Genomic DNA, 16615 nt, shown 5'->3' with positions numbered 1-16615 from the left:
CAGTAACTTTATGGATGTATACGACAGATATAGCCTTATTCTTTCAGCAATCTTTGAAGAAAATAAAAAAGTATAAAAGTATAGTTCTGCGCTAAAGTCTTGAATGACCGCCCATTTCATTATATTTTGCTTCGAAGGAGCCATACATTCTTGTTTTTTGGTGGGTTTTTTGAGTGTTTTTTCTTTCTTTTTTTTAGGGGGTCTTGAGCACTAGTTCTCTTAGGCTTTTCGATGGCCTTTCAAAGATTTAGACATTTGCTGCTTTTTCAGGCGTTTTTAGTCCACTTCTTATACCTGGAAAAAAACTTTTTGGGGTTAAGCCACTTAACACCGGCCTACGAATCATTCAAACACACACAGGCACTTAGCTCATGGATTGAACCAGTCTTATGCCTGCACATAATAGACAAGATAAAAAAAATTAAATTGTATCTTTGTTATGGTCAGCCTGTCATACAATGGAAAATACTAAAAACTTGATTTCCAAAGAGCTACTAGCCAAAAGCATGGTTTGCAGTGTGTCCTTAAAAAAACGGATATATGGAAGAAAAACAAAGTCCCAGGCACAGTCATGGTTTGGGCCTCCGTTTCAGCCAGTGGTGTTGGAAATCTTGTCAAAATTGATGGAATTATGAGCTGAGAATCCACCATAATCCACCATACAATGCCATCTAGAAAGTGTCTGGAAAACAGCTTTACTTTTCAGCATGACAATGATCCCAAACACACCGCCAATGCTGTAAAAACATACCCGGATAGAAGAACAGACAGTAGAACACTGTCAGTCATGGATTGGCCTCCCCAGATCCTAAACCTCAACATTAGTGAAGCAGTGTGGGATCATCTTGAAAGAGAACAGAACAAAAGGCAGAAACATCCAAAGAAGAGCTTTGAATGTCCTTCAAGAAGCCTGGAGAACTATTCCTGAAGAAATGACAAGAAAGCTTTTCTAAAGCTGCGTACACACTGGAAGCAATATGGTGACCCGATACTGTAGAAAGTAGGTTGCACTTGACATAAATTTTCTCAACTCCCGAGTGAGAGGCTGAAGCAACTACCAGTGAGAATAATGAGTACTGTTGATTAACATATGACCTTGTAGTAATTATATTGGTAGGTTACCTTAGCAACTGATTTCTGGAACATCTGTAAGCGTGTGTCAGTTTCAAAGCGATGTGTGATGAATACATTTCAACTTTAAAGAGTCTAGGCTGTGTTAAAGAATAAAGACAGTCACACCAAATATTGACTTTTAAGATTGTAGACTTGTACAAACTCTGTTTTTGCCTCATACACTGTATTTCCATATATTTTTCCCAATGTTTCAATAAATCCATGCACCTCTTTCCAACTCCAAGCAAAATATGAAGAAATAAAGGGTGACTCAAGACTTTTTAGCAATACGGTAGAATTCCTTCAGCAGCCCTTCTTTCAAATCTTGCAGGGTCAACAGGCCTTAGTGCCAATGAGTCTGTGTCTCAAACCCGTATTGCTGTAATAGGCCCTAAATAACAATGGAGTTGCTCTGAAATTGGTGGCATCAAGCACAAACGTTCCACCCTTTCTGAGACATTTTCCCTCACTGACGCTTATCAGAGAAAGCCAAAAGGTTTTGGTCTCTAAAAACTAAAAAGCCTCTTACTCTCTTCAAGGAATTTTGAAGCTATTTTCAAAGACAATTGATCAGTCAGTTAACATGTTATCTCAAAGATAACTTCTCCAGTCTCTCAAGTTACAGAGGCACTGTACTCAGAAAGAAATGAACCACTGTTGGCCAGTAAGACATCAGGGTTAAGCCTGAAGTCTCTTGCCTGACAGTGCAGGCCCTCAGTCACTGCAACACCCAAAAATAGATAATAGCAGTGTCTAGCAAATCATTTCCTGTCGCATCCCATGTGAAACCCCTCGTTGGCCTCCATTTCCTTCAACCAAGAAGCCATTATTAAATGTCATTTTGTTGTTGTCTTGAGGTTGAGGTGATGCAGTAATCATTACAGTTGTGCAAATATGAAGACCCCCGTGTTCAGCCCCAGCACCCAACTGTTAGAATTAGCTGCACTTGCCAGAATTAGACTAGCTGTGTTTCCAGCCTCGCTGACATTTAAAGCTGACATTTTTAATATCTGAAAACTCTCCAACAATTGGACTGAAATAACACTGGAACACGCTCCAGAATTCCATTTGAGAGATTGCATTTCAGATATAGCTTCATGTGTTTGATGTGGCACATGACATGCCTGGTTTTTATTGTGAAATTATGGATCAGTTATAGACAGGATTTCATATGTGTCTGCCCCTTTTATGCCTGCTCATGCCTACCCGTTTGTTCGCTAGTCATCTCCCCCATCCTTTTAAACTCCCTTCTTTCTTTTTACTTATATGTCTTTATGTTGTTTGCTGCTCGTGTGCGCAGAGTACCTGCAGTGAGTGTGCCGTTGCAGCAACACGTATGTGCAGTTCATGGGCGTGCATGTCGCTGCTGTGTTTGCTTCTGGCCGCTCGCCTCGCCGTCCGACTGAGCTGCATATCAAACAGGCTGTGCTTTGGGGGCTGAGTTCGTCTCTAGACACAGACCCTGTCAGTTGGCAGAGATGGGGGGGCGGGTGGATGGATTGCGGGGAGGCGGCAGTGTTAGCAAGTAATTTCCTGACTCAGAAGCTCTCTCCTCGAAGATTTCCTCTCCTTCCCCCTCAGCATTCCTATTCAACACACACACTCTCAATCCCATTGACCTCAGCTGGCGAGGCAAACAAGCAAAGTCTGCAGTGGCAGCACAAAGAGACCAGATCCGAGCCTTTAAACGCCGCTTCACCTCATTGGTTGATAGTATTGCGATGATAAGAGCAAAGATAAGCCATTCTAAACAGGATAATGTCCAAGCAGTCTGTGAGCGACAACATAAAGAGTGTGTGATTCAGAAGAGGGGGCTTCAGGGCCGAGGCTTATGGGGCTTAGACACATAATGAGTATTACCTGAGGTGGGGAGATGGGGGGGGGGCGTTGTGACAGGAGGGCAGTAGAAGGGGCAGGATGTGCATTGATTTACTGGGGAAATCTATGAAGGTACACACAAATACACACTCAGTATGCAAACATGCAAGTAGATTGGAATATAGAAAAATGCAAATGGGCATATGCAGGAGTCCTGCAAGATTTTAGCAATGCAGACATAAAACAGAAGAAGGGTGATGGCCTCAAAAAAAGGAACATATTTAAACTAAACCTCCCTTTTTCTAGTTTCTATGGCTACAAATGTAATATACGGGTGGTGAGGCGGAGTACTAAAGCGCAGCTAGACCTGTAAGTCATATAGATCAACAAAGTCCACATGAAGAAGAGGTTTTGGTGGATGAAAGGCTCAAACTCAAACTCACCCATGAGCCTTGGGTTTGTGTGCTATGTTAAACTAAAGCTATATGTGGAAGTATTATGTTTAGGCTTATTATTTTTTATGTGACCATCCAGGGGGCTGTACAAATAATTTTGCCAAAAAAATCACATGATGAAACAGTAATGCAATTTAGGGCTATGTGTGCAGGGCGAAAAAGTATATTTTTTTCTCATTTGAAAAAGTGCTGTAAGTAGAAATGGCGGGCCACCTCATCACAGAAGTTGTCAAATATTATTGTGTCCTATTAGAAAAATTCTGACTACGCTCAGCTGTCATTTACTGTAGATATAGCCTGGGGCTACGGCTCACCTTCTCCTAGAAATTACTTTAGCATTACATATGAACTTGAAGTGTGCTTTTTACATATATGTGTGATATGCATTCAGATCCCTGTGTTTTTTGATAATAACACTTTTTTAAAAGTTTTGTCTATTTGTCAGTTTTGTACACCATCGCATTGGGATGTCCATGGGTTATAGACTTTAGGCAGTCATTGTCTACAAAGGAGTTCAAAGTATTAAAGTATTAGTAATCGTCAAAGGTTGTTCCACAGTTATTCACTGGTAATGCTGAAGACATGTACTGTTAGAAAAATAAGACTGGTGAGGTTCACATGGTTGCCAGTAGGTGGAATAAAAACAGCAGTGGCTGCAGTGACTCCTGACCAGTGTTGGGACTAACGCGTTATTAAGTAACGCGTTACAGTAACTATGTTATTATTGTGGTAACGAGCACGGTAACTAGTTATTATGCCAAAACCGGGAACGCGTTACTCGTTACTGGGATTTAGATAGGCTCGTTATTCATTACTTCGTTTGGTGGCTATCGCGGAGCTTCCACAGATTCAATAACATTAGCAAGTGGTGGAGGCCAGCAGGTGGATGAAGGAAAAGGGAGGCAAGAGGAGAGACCCGAAGCGGCCGCTGGTCCGAGAGTGTCAGGTGAACTGAACTTCAGGTAAGAAGTTATAACCTGCAGTCCATCTGGGTCAGATATGAACCAAGTTTAGGTGGAGTTTATTTTCGTTATGCTGACTTTTTCGTACTGCGTGCTTCCTAAGTAGCTGACAGCTGGTAACTGTGCAGGTGCGGATCTAGCAAAGTGTGGCCAGGGGGGCATGTAGGGCATTAACAGGGAGAGGGGGGCAAAAGGAAATACTTTTCTTTCTTATTCTCATTTAAAATATCTCACTTTTAAAAAAAATAATTATCTGAGTCTTGCAACAAACAATTGATAGATTGATACGTATATACCATCAGAACAGTGTACATCACTGTCACAACAGTGTTTATTTTCATTCAAAGGCTTTATGATTTTTCCTATAATGGTGGGCCGGTCTCTAGTTAAAATGCCCGGGACGATTTTTTTTATCCCAGTCCAGCTCTGTATGCAGCTCATCTGCAGTCTGGTGTTACCTACATCTTCCTATTCAGAAGGCAGAATTTCCGAGTTCTGAGTACAATCGAAAGCACCACGACTGCAGTTTTTCTGTTGGATGTAAAAAGCAGGCTAGGATAGAATCAGGCGTGGGATTTCTCTCGTGGAAATGTGCACATTATTTTTTCCATTCTATTGGTAGGTGGCACAGTGCACTTGTGGCAAGTAAGCAAGCTAGAAGACTGGCCGTCTTGCTGGGTATCCAGTTACGGAAGCAACACATTAACAAGAGAATTCTGAGTAAAACCAAAGTTACTTTCCCTAGTAACTAGTTACTCTGAAAGTAACGAGTAACTTGAAGTAACTGAGTTACTTTTGATAGAACTAACTAGTAATGTAACTAAGTTACTAATTTAAAGTAACTTACCCAACACTGGTCCTGACATCCTCGCTGTGTGTCCAGAAGGGGAACATCGTAAGCTTGTTTGTAAAACTCTTGTTTGTAAAAGTGTAATTGTACAAATTCTGTGGACTTAAATGTATAAACGGACTAATCAGAAATTAAACTGCTGTAGTTAAGCTAATAGTGTTCTATTTTTTTAGCCAGACATTTTAAAACTTCCCCTTAAATGTGTCCCTGATCACAATCCTCTATGTCATCGCTCTGTTGTGCTGCTGCAAGTAAGTAAGATTACGTCGGTCAATATCAAAATGTGTTGCATATATAGCCTTAATTTGTGTCAAATGAGCTGTGGCTAAGTACCTGAAGATAACTAACTGAAAACACAAACTGTCAAAACACAGAACATATGTTCTGTATAGTTCTGTATGGCCACAGGATTATTATTTTTTTATCCTCCAGTTATCGCTACAAAAGCCTGCAAAGCCCTGTGGCATAAACATCTACTAAACAGATTTAATAGAAACTCAATTTGACTTTCAGCCTCAGATTTCCCGCTCCTTTTTTTTCACAAATTCTAATAATTCCTTTATTAGTAACACATCTTCAATACTAACTGGAACCCCATTTTAAATTAAGCCTGGAGCCAAAAACCATCTCTTCTAGTTTTTACTATTAATTGACTAATTAGTTGGCAATGATGCATGAAAGTTTGGAGTGGTATCATGACTTTGGGTTGGTTAACATTCATCTCAATCCCAAGCTTCTTTAAATGTGTCAGTGCATTTGTTGACCAGTCTTTCACCCCTCAGACATGTCCCTGATCATGATCCCTTTGTTGTCTTGCTACAAGCAGCTACACAACCCATAGCACTGGTGATTATGTGGGTCTATTTCAGTGTGCCATTTCAGTGTTACTTAGCAGTGATAGCTCAATCATAATCTGCTGCTGCTGTGTCTTTTTTGTGCACGGAGGCTTCAAGAGGCTGGGAGAGATCGCTATCATAATGTGTCATATGTGGTGTGGCGGGTACTTGCATTAAAAATACCCTCCAGCACACCAAGCCTCTATGAATAATAAGAGCTCAACTAAAGCTGTGTTTCCTATTCATGGCGATACCTTATGTGCAAATAAATGTCAGCAAACTTCATGACATGAAGTAGCAATAATGAATCAAACTTGTGTTTCCTGTGCAAGTGTTAATGTTGCGATGATATATAATTTCACATAACACAAAGATATAGAGTCTTTCTCTGTGTCAACAGGAGATAAATTATCTTCGAAATCAGCCGAAACGGAGATGGAAGGTAACAATGTTTGAAACGGTTCTTCTGCCTATTGTCTGTGACCTTCAAATCCTCTGCTGCGGGTCTCTATTGTGTCAACTCTGCATCCATAGGCAGCATCACTGAAAAGTAGTTTCTCTGGGGTCACGGAGGTTATCTGATGGCAACAGTCTGAAGGCTTATGGCCGTATCATGTCTGCAGCGGGGATGCTCCTGAGGTGTTTTTTCTCATTACGGGGGAATGTCGATTACTGGAATGATAGCCTCGTCTGCCGTAATTGACCCGTTGCTTCAAATTGATACCATCTGTCTTCATACAGATGTAATGACCTTGTAATAAATCGACAGTTTATTGCATTAACCCTGACTCTTTGTGACAAGTGACGATTGCCTGCAAAGGGAGGTGTCAAAATGGATCAAGGGGTCGCCACTCGGTGGCAAGAACAAAGTTGGACCAACAACCTTCTCTAAATTAGTTGGCGACAGACCCGAAGCCTTCCTGGATTCTGCTTTGTCATTTCTCCAGTTTTACATAACCATGAATGAAAAATAGTATCATATTCACGGTTGGACCTATTATCCTCTCCAGATTTAGCATCCCCGTTCTGTCTGGAAGTTTCAAACAGAGCTCACAGCTAGAAGCTGACCTTCATTTCTGGCTTTATTCCATCACCTGAGTTTCAACTCGCTAAGAGAGACTGTATATGTTTTAAATTGTATTTTAAAAATGCACATTATTCAGCGTTACTGTAAAGCTACAAGTGCTGGCAGAATGGCTAATTTTCAACTTTTTCCCCCTGGCCAGATTAGAGCGAGCCAATAAAACAATAAAACATTAAAGAACAACATCTAAAACCATTACAGCAGGAAGCAAATGACCGTCTCTCTGACCCCATAGGATTGTCCACAGGCTCTCTGTGTATGCAAGGATACATCTAGTACTGCTTACTTTTTTATTACATACACTGAAGGATGCAGAAGCACTCAGGAGAACAGAGTCTTGATTACAATTTCTGATGACACTGCAGCGTTGACTCTTTTGAGTTTTTCTTTTATCAGCTGGGTTCACAGCCTCGCAACAGTCTGAACAGCATTGTTAAAATCTTCTCTAAGATCATCAGAGTGAAACAAAGAGATCTGGATTCTTTTTGCAACCAACAAATCCCTCAGAAAGCGGCACATATTTTGCCTCTTTGCGAATATTTTCTTTATCAAGGCTGTTTGTTAAAACTAACTGATATTCTGAAGCATCTTCTGTATTTTAACGGCATAATACTGTTTTCTTTTAAGTCTGGTCAGCAAATAAATACTTATGGGATTTTTAAAAAGTTGATTTTCTTAGGCTTGAATTCTTGTTTGCATTTATATTTTTTTCATATGCTCACTTCTGTTTATTTTTTATGTGCTGCCTCAAACTAATTCAAACCACTAAATTAGTGCCGATGACTATAATTGATGTAAGTTTTCATTTTTATTTTAACTAATTAATATTAAGGTATACTTGTTTACCACATATTGTGATATATAGTTTATCCATTCTTGTTTAAATTCTGAATCTATGCTGTATTTTTCTAAATATAGAAAAGAGCCAGTCTTATAGACTCTCATAGACTCATATCATTATTCATCTTTAATGATCCCAACAGTGTATAGTAGTGAGGTAGTTAATATTTCATATTGGTTTCATATCCATGTTTGGTCCCTATTGGTGTGTGATTTGGTGTAGCGAGCAACAGGTCGCCATGCAGCTTTGGAGGTGGACTTGATGTTGTTCAGATGTTGATATAAACAGCTTTCATGTAACCGTGTGATGTTTGGGTCAAAACAAAAAAAATGTGTTCTCTCGATCATGTAAGAGATGTGTGCAAATAGTCTTAATTGACCATTTGTAATTATATTTTATATTTATATTTTTTCTGAGGTTATTTATTATAAACTTTATCATAAAATGAAGTACATTTAACTTTAAATTATGCTATTGTGATAGACAGTTGAGTACAGTGGGGCAAAAAAGTATTTAGTCAGCCACCGATTGTGCAAGTTCCCCCACTTAAAATGATGACAGAGGTCAGTAATTTGCACCAGAGGTACACTTCAACTGTGAGAGACAGAATGTGAAAAAAAAAATCCATGAATCCACATGGTAGGATTTGTAAAGAATTTATTCGTAAATCAGGGTGGAAAATAAGTATTTGGTCAATAACAAAAATACAACTCAATACTTTGTAACATAACCTTTGTTGGCAATAACAGAGGTCAAACGTTTACTATAGGTCTTTACCAGGTTTGCACACACAGTAGCTGGTATTTTGGCCCATTCCTCCATGCAGATCTTCTCGAGAGCAGTGATGTTTTGGGGCTGTCGCCGAGCAACACGGACTTTCAACTCCCGCCACAGATTTTCTATGGGGTTGAGGTCTGGAGACTGGCTAGGCCACTCCAGGACTTTCAAATGCTTCTTACGGAGCCACTCCTTTGTTGCCCGGGCGGTGTGTTTTGGATCATTGTCATGTTGGAAGACCCAGCCTCGTTTCATCTTCAAAGTTCTCACTGATGGAAGGAGGTTTTGGCTCAAAATCTCACGATACATGGCCCCATTCATTCTGTCCTTAACACGGATCAGTCGTCCTGTCCCCTTGGCAGAAAAACAGCCCCATAGCATGATGTTTCCACCCCCATGCTTCACAGTAGGTATGGTGTTCTTGGGATGCAACTCAGTATTCTTCTTCCTCCAAACACGACGAGTTGAGTTTATACCAAAAAGTTCTACTTTGGTTTCATCTGACCACATGACATTCTCCCAATCCTCTGCTGTATCATCCATGTGCTCTCTGGCAAACTTCAGACGGGCCTGGACATGCACTGGCTTCAGCAGCGGAACACGTCTGGCACTGCGGGATTTGATTCCCTGCCGTTGTAGTGTGTTACTGATGGTGACCTTTGTTACTTTGGTCCCAGCTCTCTGCAGGTCATTCACCAGGTCCCCCCGTGTGGTTCTGGGATCTTTGCTCACCGTTCTCATGATCATTTTGACCCCACGGGATGAGATCTTGCGTGGAGCCCCAGATCGAGGGAGATTATCAGTGGTCTTGTATGTCTTCCATTTTCTGATGATTGCTCCCACAGTTGATTTTTTCACACCAAGCTGCTTGCCTATTGTAGATTCACTCTTCCCAGTCTGGTGCAGGTCTACAATACTTTTCCTGGTGTCCTTCGAAAGCTCTTTGGTCTTGGCCATGGCGGAGTTTGGAGTCTGACTGTTTGAGGCTGTGGACAGGTGTCTTTTATACAGATGATGAGTTCAAACAGGTGCCATTCATACAGGTAACGAGTGGGGGACAGAAAAGCTTCTTACAGAAGACGTTACAGGTCTGTGAGAGCCAGAGATTTTCCTTGTTTGAGGTGACCAAATACTTATTTTCCACCCTAATTTACGAATAAATTCTTTACAAATCCTACCATGTGGATTCATGGAATTTTTTTTCACATTCTGTCTCTCACAGTTGAAGTGTACCTCTGGTGCAAATTACTGACCTCTGTCATCATTTTAAGTGGGGGAACTTGCACAATCGGTGGCTGACTAAATACTTTTTTGCCCCACTGTAAATTCTGACTGATATAAGTTTTTCAATACCGGTACTTATATTTGCTGATTTAAATTCCAATATTGTGATACTCAAGGATATTTTCTTCTTCCAGATACATGAAACATAAATAACATTTCCCTAACACTTGCTATGTGTATTTAATTTGTGTACTTGTTTGCCATTATTTGTTCATCCAAGTCTAGACACATTCTTGTTCCGACACACCTGAATCAATTGAATGGCTCGTTATCAGGCCTTTGCCAAACTTGATGGCAAACTTGAAGAGGTAATCCAATCATTTGATTCAGCTGTGTTGCAGTAGGAAGGCATCCAAAAGCTGCAGGACAGCAGCTCTCGAAGACTGGAGTTGGACACCCCTGGTTTACAGCCTTTCAAACACGTTTCCATCAGAAAATTTGTCGAGAGTGCCCTCTGGTGGACAAACTATAAAGTCTCGATACTCATAACAGTTGAAAGGTGTTTCTACAGTTTATTTTACTTTTTTACATTTTTTTTTTCAAGTTTTACTATGTTGAATAAAATTCAATATTTCTGGACAATGAGTATAGCATATTGAGGACCTTGTACATATTTAAGACAAGGATTAACTTGTAGTATAGTGGGTAGTATATTGAAGCGGTGGCAGTTTTCCAGTTAACGTCCAATAACTTGAGACCCAGTGTGTGTCTCCAGTACAGGTTTTATTGTTGTCAGTAAGAAGAGACCAAGTAGGCAATCCGTGTCTTGTTTGGGAAAAAGTCAGAGAGTGAAAAGACGACCTGCTGTATTTTTCCTTTGGGGCGTTTGGTTTTATTTCCATTCTCTGTTTTGCTTGAACTGAACTCTCTTTTGACACGTCGTCACTCCCAAACAGAAGGTTTGATCAGCATGTGGTTATGATTTCTGTGATCTCAGCCAGACGTGTGTGTCTGAAATGACCACATAAAAAGATATCCTACTTTATGACATTATACAGATCCAAGAGTAGAAAGAAAACTGTCTGAAATGAAGCATTTAGAACAGTTTGAAGCTTAAGCTATAGGCTTATTGGGATTACTAGTACATATGCTGTCTTTACTACTTGAAACTTCTGCCATTTAAGCTGTCTGTTACATTTGGATTTGAGTTTAAAATTATTGTTGTGTTTGTGTCCTCAGAGCCAGGATGGGAGGTTTGAAGTTCGTGGGCGTCACGGCAAGTCGGTGCTGACCATCAGCGGCGTGAGGCTCTCCGACTTGGGTCGATTTGACTGCGAGGCGCTCAGCAGGATCGGAGGTCATCAGAAGAGCATGTTCCTGGACATTGAATGTAAGCGCGCCCATTAGACGCCATTCACGCACTTTTTGTTAGAGTGCACATGCACTCCACAGCAGGCTTCCAAGAACTGGAGATATTCAAACAACAAGTTGCCTAACATTGCCTGTGGGTAAAATGCAGAGGAGTGTTGTTTTTGCAGAGCCCTGGTCACCTGTTACAGCCTCTTACAAGCTTCTCCTTTCTGCCTTTCTATCGGCTCTTTGCGGTCCTTGCTGTGGAAATGGGACACATAAACACATTTAAGCAGAGTTCAAAAGTTCACTCACGCTCAGTTCTAATAATTCTTTTTGTAGTCTGGCTATTTCATCTTTTTTTTCCCTCTCTGAAATGTATTATATCATTATAAACAAGTCACCCACCACGCACACTGCCTCCAGAAGGGTTAATTAGTGAGAGGATATCATGCATCGCCTTTCTTTTTTTCTCCTGCTGACAGCTCTGCTACTTCCCAACGAGTGCATCCATTCCTCAGTGCTGGTTGTTTGGGGTTATTTGGGGCGGGCTCTCCCCTGCTTAATGAGCTCTGAAGCAAAGATCTCCATTTTGGCCTCAGAATGATTAGGTTCATTAGTAGCGAGGCTCAGTGGAGGTTTTTTTTTCCTTTTTCTTTGGGTAGCAATTGATTCCACCTTGAAGCTCAGAGGAACAACAAAGAGCTAGGCCAGGCAAACAAATATATCCAAAGAGACAGCGAGGGAAAAATGAAGACCATATCTGTGTTGTCACATGCAAACCAATTTTCTCCTTTTCATACTGAGGTGACTTTTTGAGTTCACGGATTCCCCTCAAAATTTTGTTTTGCACGGTTCCTGAAAAGTTGACATTTTAGGAAAAACTTGTAGCAAAAAAACAATCCCAAATTCATGCACCCACTCTCTAACCGTGAAGCAAAGTTGCTGTCATTACACTGCAAACTTGTTTTGCTGGAGCCACAGCTGACAACTCGCTCCCGCGCTCTGCACAGAGACACAGGCTGTGAGTGTGGAGGGGCTGAGCCAGCCGTTGCCACCGAACTAATGAACTCATTTACTAAGTCACTGCAGGCTGCAGGGGGATAACACGTCCTCGGCTGTGACAGAGAGCCAGGCATCAATCTCTTTAATGGAATCCTGCAAGCGAGCATAAAACAACCATAATGCCTCTCCGACTGAGCGGGGCCGACCGGGCCGAAAGAAATCCGCACAACAGCTCGCCGCCGCAGTCGTCCATTACTGCCCTTTCTATTTGCCGGCGCCAATGAGCTTCTGTTTGCATGCTTTATTCCTATTCTTGGGGGGCACGATCGCAATGGAGACCCCCACCCATAGCGTGAGGTAGCTTCAATTAAGTTTTTCTTTTTTTACACTGCCGAAGGAGTTGAGGAAGCAGCAATTAAATGCTTTCCCCCCTGTCTTCTCTTTAAGGTGAAGCCTCAGCAAGTTATTTATTTATTTATTTTTTTACATCTTTGATCATCCAGCACAGCTCCACCTTTGATTTGAGTGTTTAATTGGCTGCCACAAATTCCAGACACACCAGCAATTACTCTTTTAGCAATTCAGGTCTTGTTTTAGTTTTTTTAAAAAAAGCTCCTTTTCCATGTAAACGAGGTGGGTGCAAGAAGTGACGTTACTCTGTTTTGTTTAGATATACCAAAGTTCCTGACCAACCACACCGTTTATTATTCATGGGAGGGAAATCCGGTGAACATCAGCTGCGACGTGATGTCCAACCCACCTGCCACCATGCTGTGGAGGCGAGAGCGCTTCACTATCTCCACAGAGGGAACCGCCAACATGAGGGTGCACAGCGCCGAGGGCAAGTCTGTGCTGGAGGTGAGTTCAAGTCCTCCGGTGGCAGCCAGGTTAGGTTTAGGGTCACGAGACAAAAAATGTGTTTGAAAGTTTAATAATGACTCTGTCAGTGTGGTTTATCAAACAGAGGTGCAAAAGAAATGGAGTTTTTTGTAATGAATTGAATTTTCTTCTTTAAGGGAAAAAAACAATTAAATAAACAATAAAAACAACAGTGAAAGACAGACCTGTAGTTTAATGAGTTTAAAAAGAAAATAAATTCTGATGGCTCTTTATGAAGAGTTACTCACACTGATATAGTTTTCAAAAATTTGACAAAATTCAGATTTTGATGTTTCTATTGGCATCCCAGTTTAATGGAAGTAAGCGAAACCCCAGTGGTGGTCATTGTGAATAGTTTGTCATAAAGGATGCTTTTAACTGAAGAAGTCATGAAAACTAGACACCCATACTCAGTTTTAAATAATGATTTCATTTATTACAGAAAAAGTTGTTATCCAAATCTACATGGACCTGTGTGAAAAAGTAATCACCCCCCAAACCTAATAACTGGTTATCTTGTCAGCAAGAACGGCAATCAAGCATTCAAGTCTTTCATAAGGCTGTGGAAGATTTTGATCCTCTCGTTTTTGCAGAATTGTCTCAAATCAGCCCCACTGGAAGGTGTTTTTAAGGTCATGCCAAAGCATATCAGTATAATTCTGTTTCAAATCAGTCCTATGAACACCAAAAACACATATTATTCAGTGCATGTTTAGTATATAAAGCACAGTTATATATCGAGCACAGTTGGAGCGAAAGCAGAAAAGTCCAAGTGAAATCTTTAGTTTTAATATGAATTGTGATCGACTGTATTGTTTATCTGCGTCCAGGTGACTCCTATGTCCGACAGAGACTTTGGCCGCTACAACTGCACGGCCAGAAACAACATTGGAGTTCGATACCAGGAGTTCATTTTGGCCCAGGCAGGTGAGTCTGCAGAACTGCCACTAATGCGCTAATGAGGCTAGCAACTCAATTTCAAGACCAGAACATGTGGACGTCTCAGGGACCCTGCACCTTTTCAATAACCGCTCTCCCAGTAACTCCAGCCATTCAACTACTTTGTAACCCTCTACCTCTCTACTAATGGTAATAGCCTTATTTGCAATTCTCAGGAAGATAAATTCCACTACAACTCCCAACCCCTATTCAGCCTCGCCTAATCTCAAATAGTGCTGGCTGATTTACCATACCCCTCGCAATTTAACTGAAGTACTCCCTAATTTACGGTAGCGAGGGCTAATACACAATAGTGCAGTCTAATTATCTTTAGTGCAGATTGAATTGCTCTAGCTAAGGAAGAAAAAAGTAGTGAGCAAAAAGCTGACCAAAAATGTCGTCTTGCAGGAAACAGTAGGTTTTAGAAGAGTTTGTGACTCTTACAATTCAGCACAACACACACTCAGGCACACGCAAGAAAACACACTGTGAACATGTTTGTGTTCTTAACGAATATTTGAGACGTACCTTATGTAGAATACACTGTCTTCAAAGCTCGATCATAAACTGATAGAAGAATCTGAGGGTGGAAGTGTGTTTGTAGTGAGTCAAACTGTTCTGAATTTTGCATTGATGTTTTAAGTGAGAATCACTAATACAACCAAAACACCTTGAGTCACATCAAAAACATATCCAAGGACAAGTGATGCAGGCAAGTGATGTGGCAACTTACCTGAAAATAAAATAAGTTGCTGTCTATTAAATTGCTAGAGTCTAGAGTCGGCTAGGTTTAATATGGCAGTGATGTCAGGAAGTTTTTAGAGTCAAGGTTTATTTGTGCAGGAAATATATTCAGAGGTCTTACGCAGAAGCATTTATTGCAGTGAGCTTAATATCAAGGAGAACAAAGATGGACACTGCTTATTGCCACCCAGTTCTAGAACAATCTTGGAGGCAACAGCAGGAGAACGGATTTATAGTCCAATAATCCAAATATTTAACCCACAATGAGGTAGTGGTCATGCACAGGGAGACAGGTGGAGCGGCACGCAGGCAAAACACAGTGTCTATATAAACAGATAAAAAAATATGGAACTGGATTTTTTTTAAAAAAGCAGAACTCAAGCAATTAAACAAACTAGGAATCAAGGAAGGCTAAGGTGTTGCACACTAAACATGGGTGACACAAAGGAGGGAAAACTAGCAAAGAAATGATGTACAATAGAAATTACTTACAGAAACCTGACATTGTGGCCATTTCTTAATATATCTATCCTCATCCTGCGCAGAATAGATTCTGTTCCTGTCTGTTCCAGCTAAAAGAAAAGACTAACACAGCTCCTGCACTTTTAATCTGCATGAGTAGAAATGTTATGTTTTTAATGTCCTATCTTTTCACCTAAAATTAAAGTACACAGGCTCCTCTCAGGCGTTGTATAAGCTGAATTATTACATCTCTCCTAAATAACCCTTGAAAGCTTACCAAATATAGAAAAATAATCTTTTACAATGTCTGTCTTTAGTTTTATTACGGTGGCACTGTGCCATTTATCTTTGATCAAAAATACATTCAGTGTAGTTGGTTATTGCTGTGTAAATGTCAGAGTTAGGTCCATAAATATTAAGACAATTGCCTCTGTACTCTGAGGTCCTCCCATTTGTTTTGTTACATTAGTCAAATTACTCACGCTAGAAGACTTTTTTTTTTTATCCCTCTGCAGTATCTGCTGTTTGGCAGTGTGCACCCTCCAACACAAGAATTCCCTCCCCCACTACATTGCAGCACAGGTCAGAGCTGGTATGAATGACATGAATGGCTGATCATTCACACACAGCATGAAAACAATGAGCTTTTGTGGAGGTGGGTTGCAAAGCTGCTTGAAAAGCTAGGAGCAAATTCAGTAGCTTGGGTAGTAGGATGTGTATGAGGGTATCAGCGGTGCCATCAGCTGGTGCTTGCTTCTTATCAGCTGATGGGAGTGGAAATCTGAGTCAGTCAAACAGTCAGTCTTTCTGGCTCTTTGTTCTAGACTGAAATATCCCACCAACAATGGGATGTATTGCCTGCATAATGTATAAACATTTTAAATGCTTTATAGTTTTTTTCTTTCCTTCATTAATAATGTGGCTGGGCACATTCGTAGCGTATGCCCCCCCCCTCAGCCAATGCGGATGCAGCCTGTGACTCTCTCCACTCAGTGGTCAGCAGACTGCAAACACAATCTCCGAGAGCCCCTCTCATAATATCAGGGGACTTTAATCATGTCTCACTGGACTCCACGCTTCCCACCTTCACCCAGGATGTGACCTGCCCAACCAGAGACAATAGAACACTGGACTTACTGTATGCCAATGCAGAAGAGGCATACAGTTCATCACCTCTCCCTCCTCTGGGCAGATCTGACCGCAACCTGGTGCACCTTGTCCCTGTGTATGAGCCCTTAGTGCGCAGGGAGCCACCAGCCACCCGCACAGTACAGAG

The 16615-nt window shown here is 41.0% G+C and overlaps 1 protein-coding gene across 2 annotated transcripts in view; it reads left to right on the top strand.

Annotated features, from left to right (window-relative positions):
* LOC102293624 (neural cell adhesion molecule 2) overlaps positions 1–16608 on the top strand; it is a 385578-nt gene extending 368970 nt beyond the window's left edge. For both annotated transcript variants that reach the window (XM_042228810.1, XM_042228811.1), the window contains exons 9-11: positions 11200–11350; positions 12986–13173; positions 14025–16608. In XM_042228810.1, the coding sequence (XP_042084744.1) occupies positions 11200–11350; positions 12986–13173; positions 14025–14153 (468 nt within the window). In that variant the 3' untranslated portion in view covers positions 14154–16608. The remainder of the gene's footprint in view (positions 1–11199; positions 11351–12985; positions 13174–14024) is intronic.
* The last annotated feature ends 7 nt before the right edge of the window (positions 16609–16615 follow it).

This window comes from Haplochromis burtoni, unplaced genomic scaffold, assembly GCF_018398535.1.
Source record: "Haplochromis burtoni strain Fernald_Lab_line unplaced genomic scaffold, NCSU_Asbu1 Contig_355, whole genome shotgun sequence".
Taxonomy (NCBI): domain Eukaryota; kingdom Metazoa; phylum Chordata; class Actinopteri; order Cichliformes; family Cichlidae; genus Haplochromis; species Haplochromis burtoni.
This window is presented reverse-complemented; position numbering and strand designations above follow the sequence as displayed.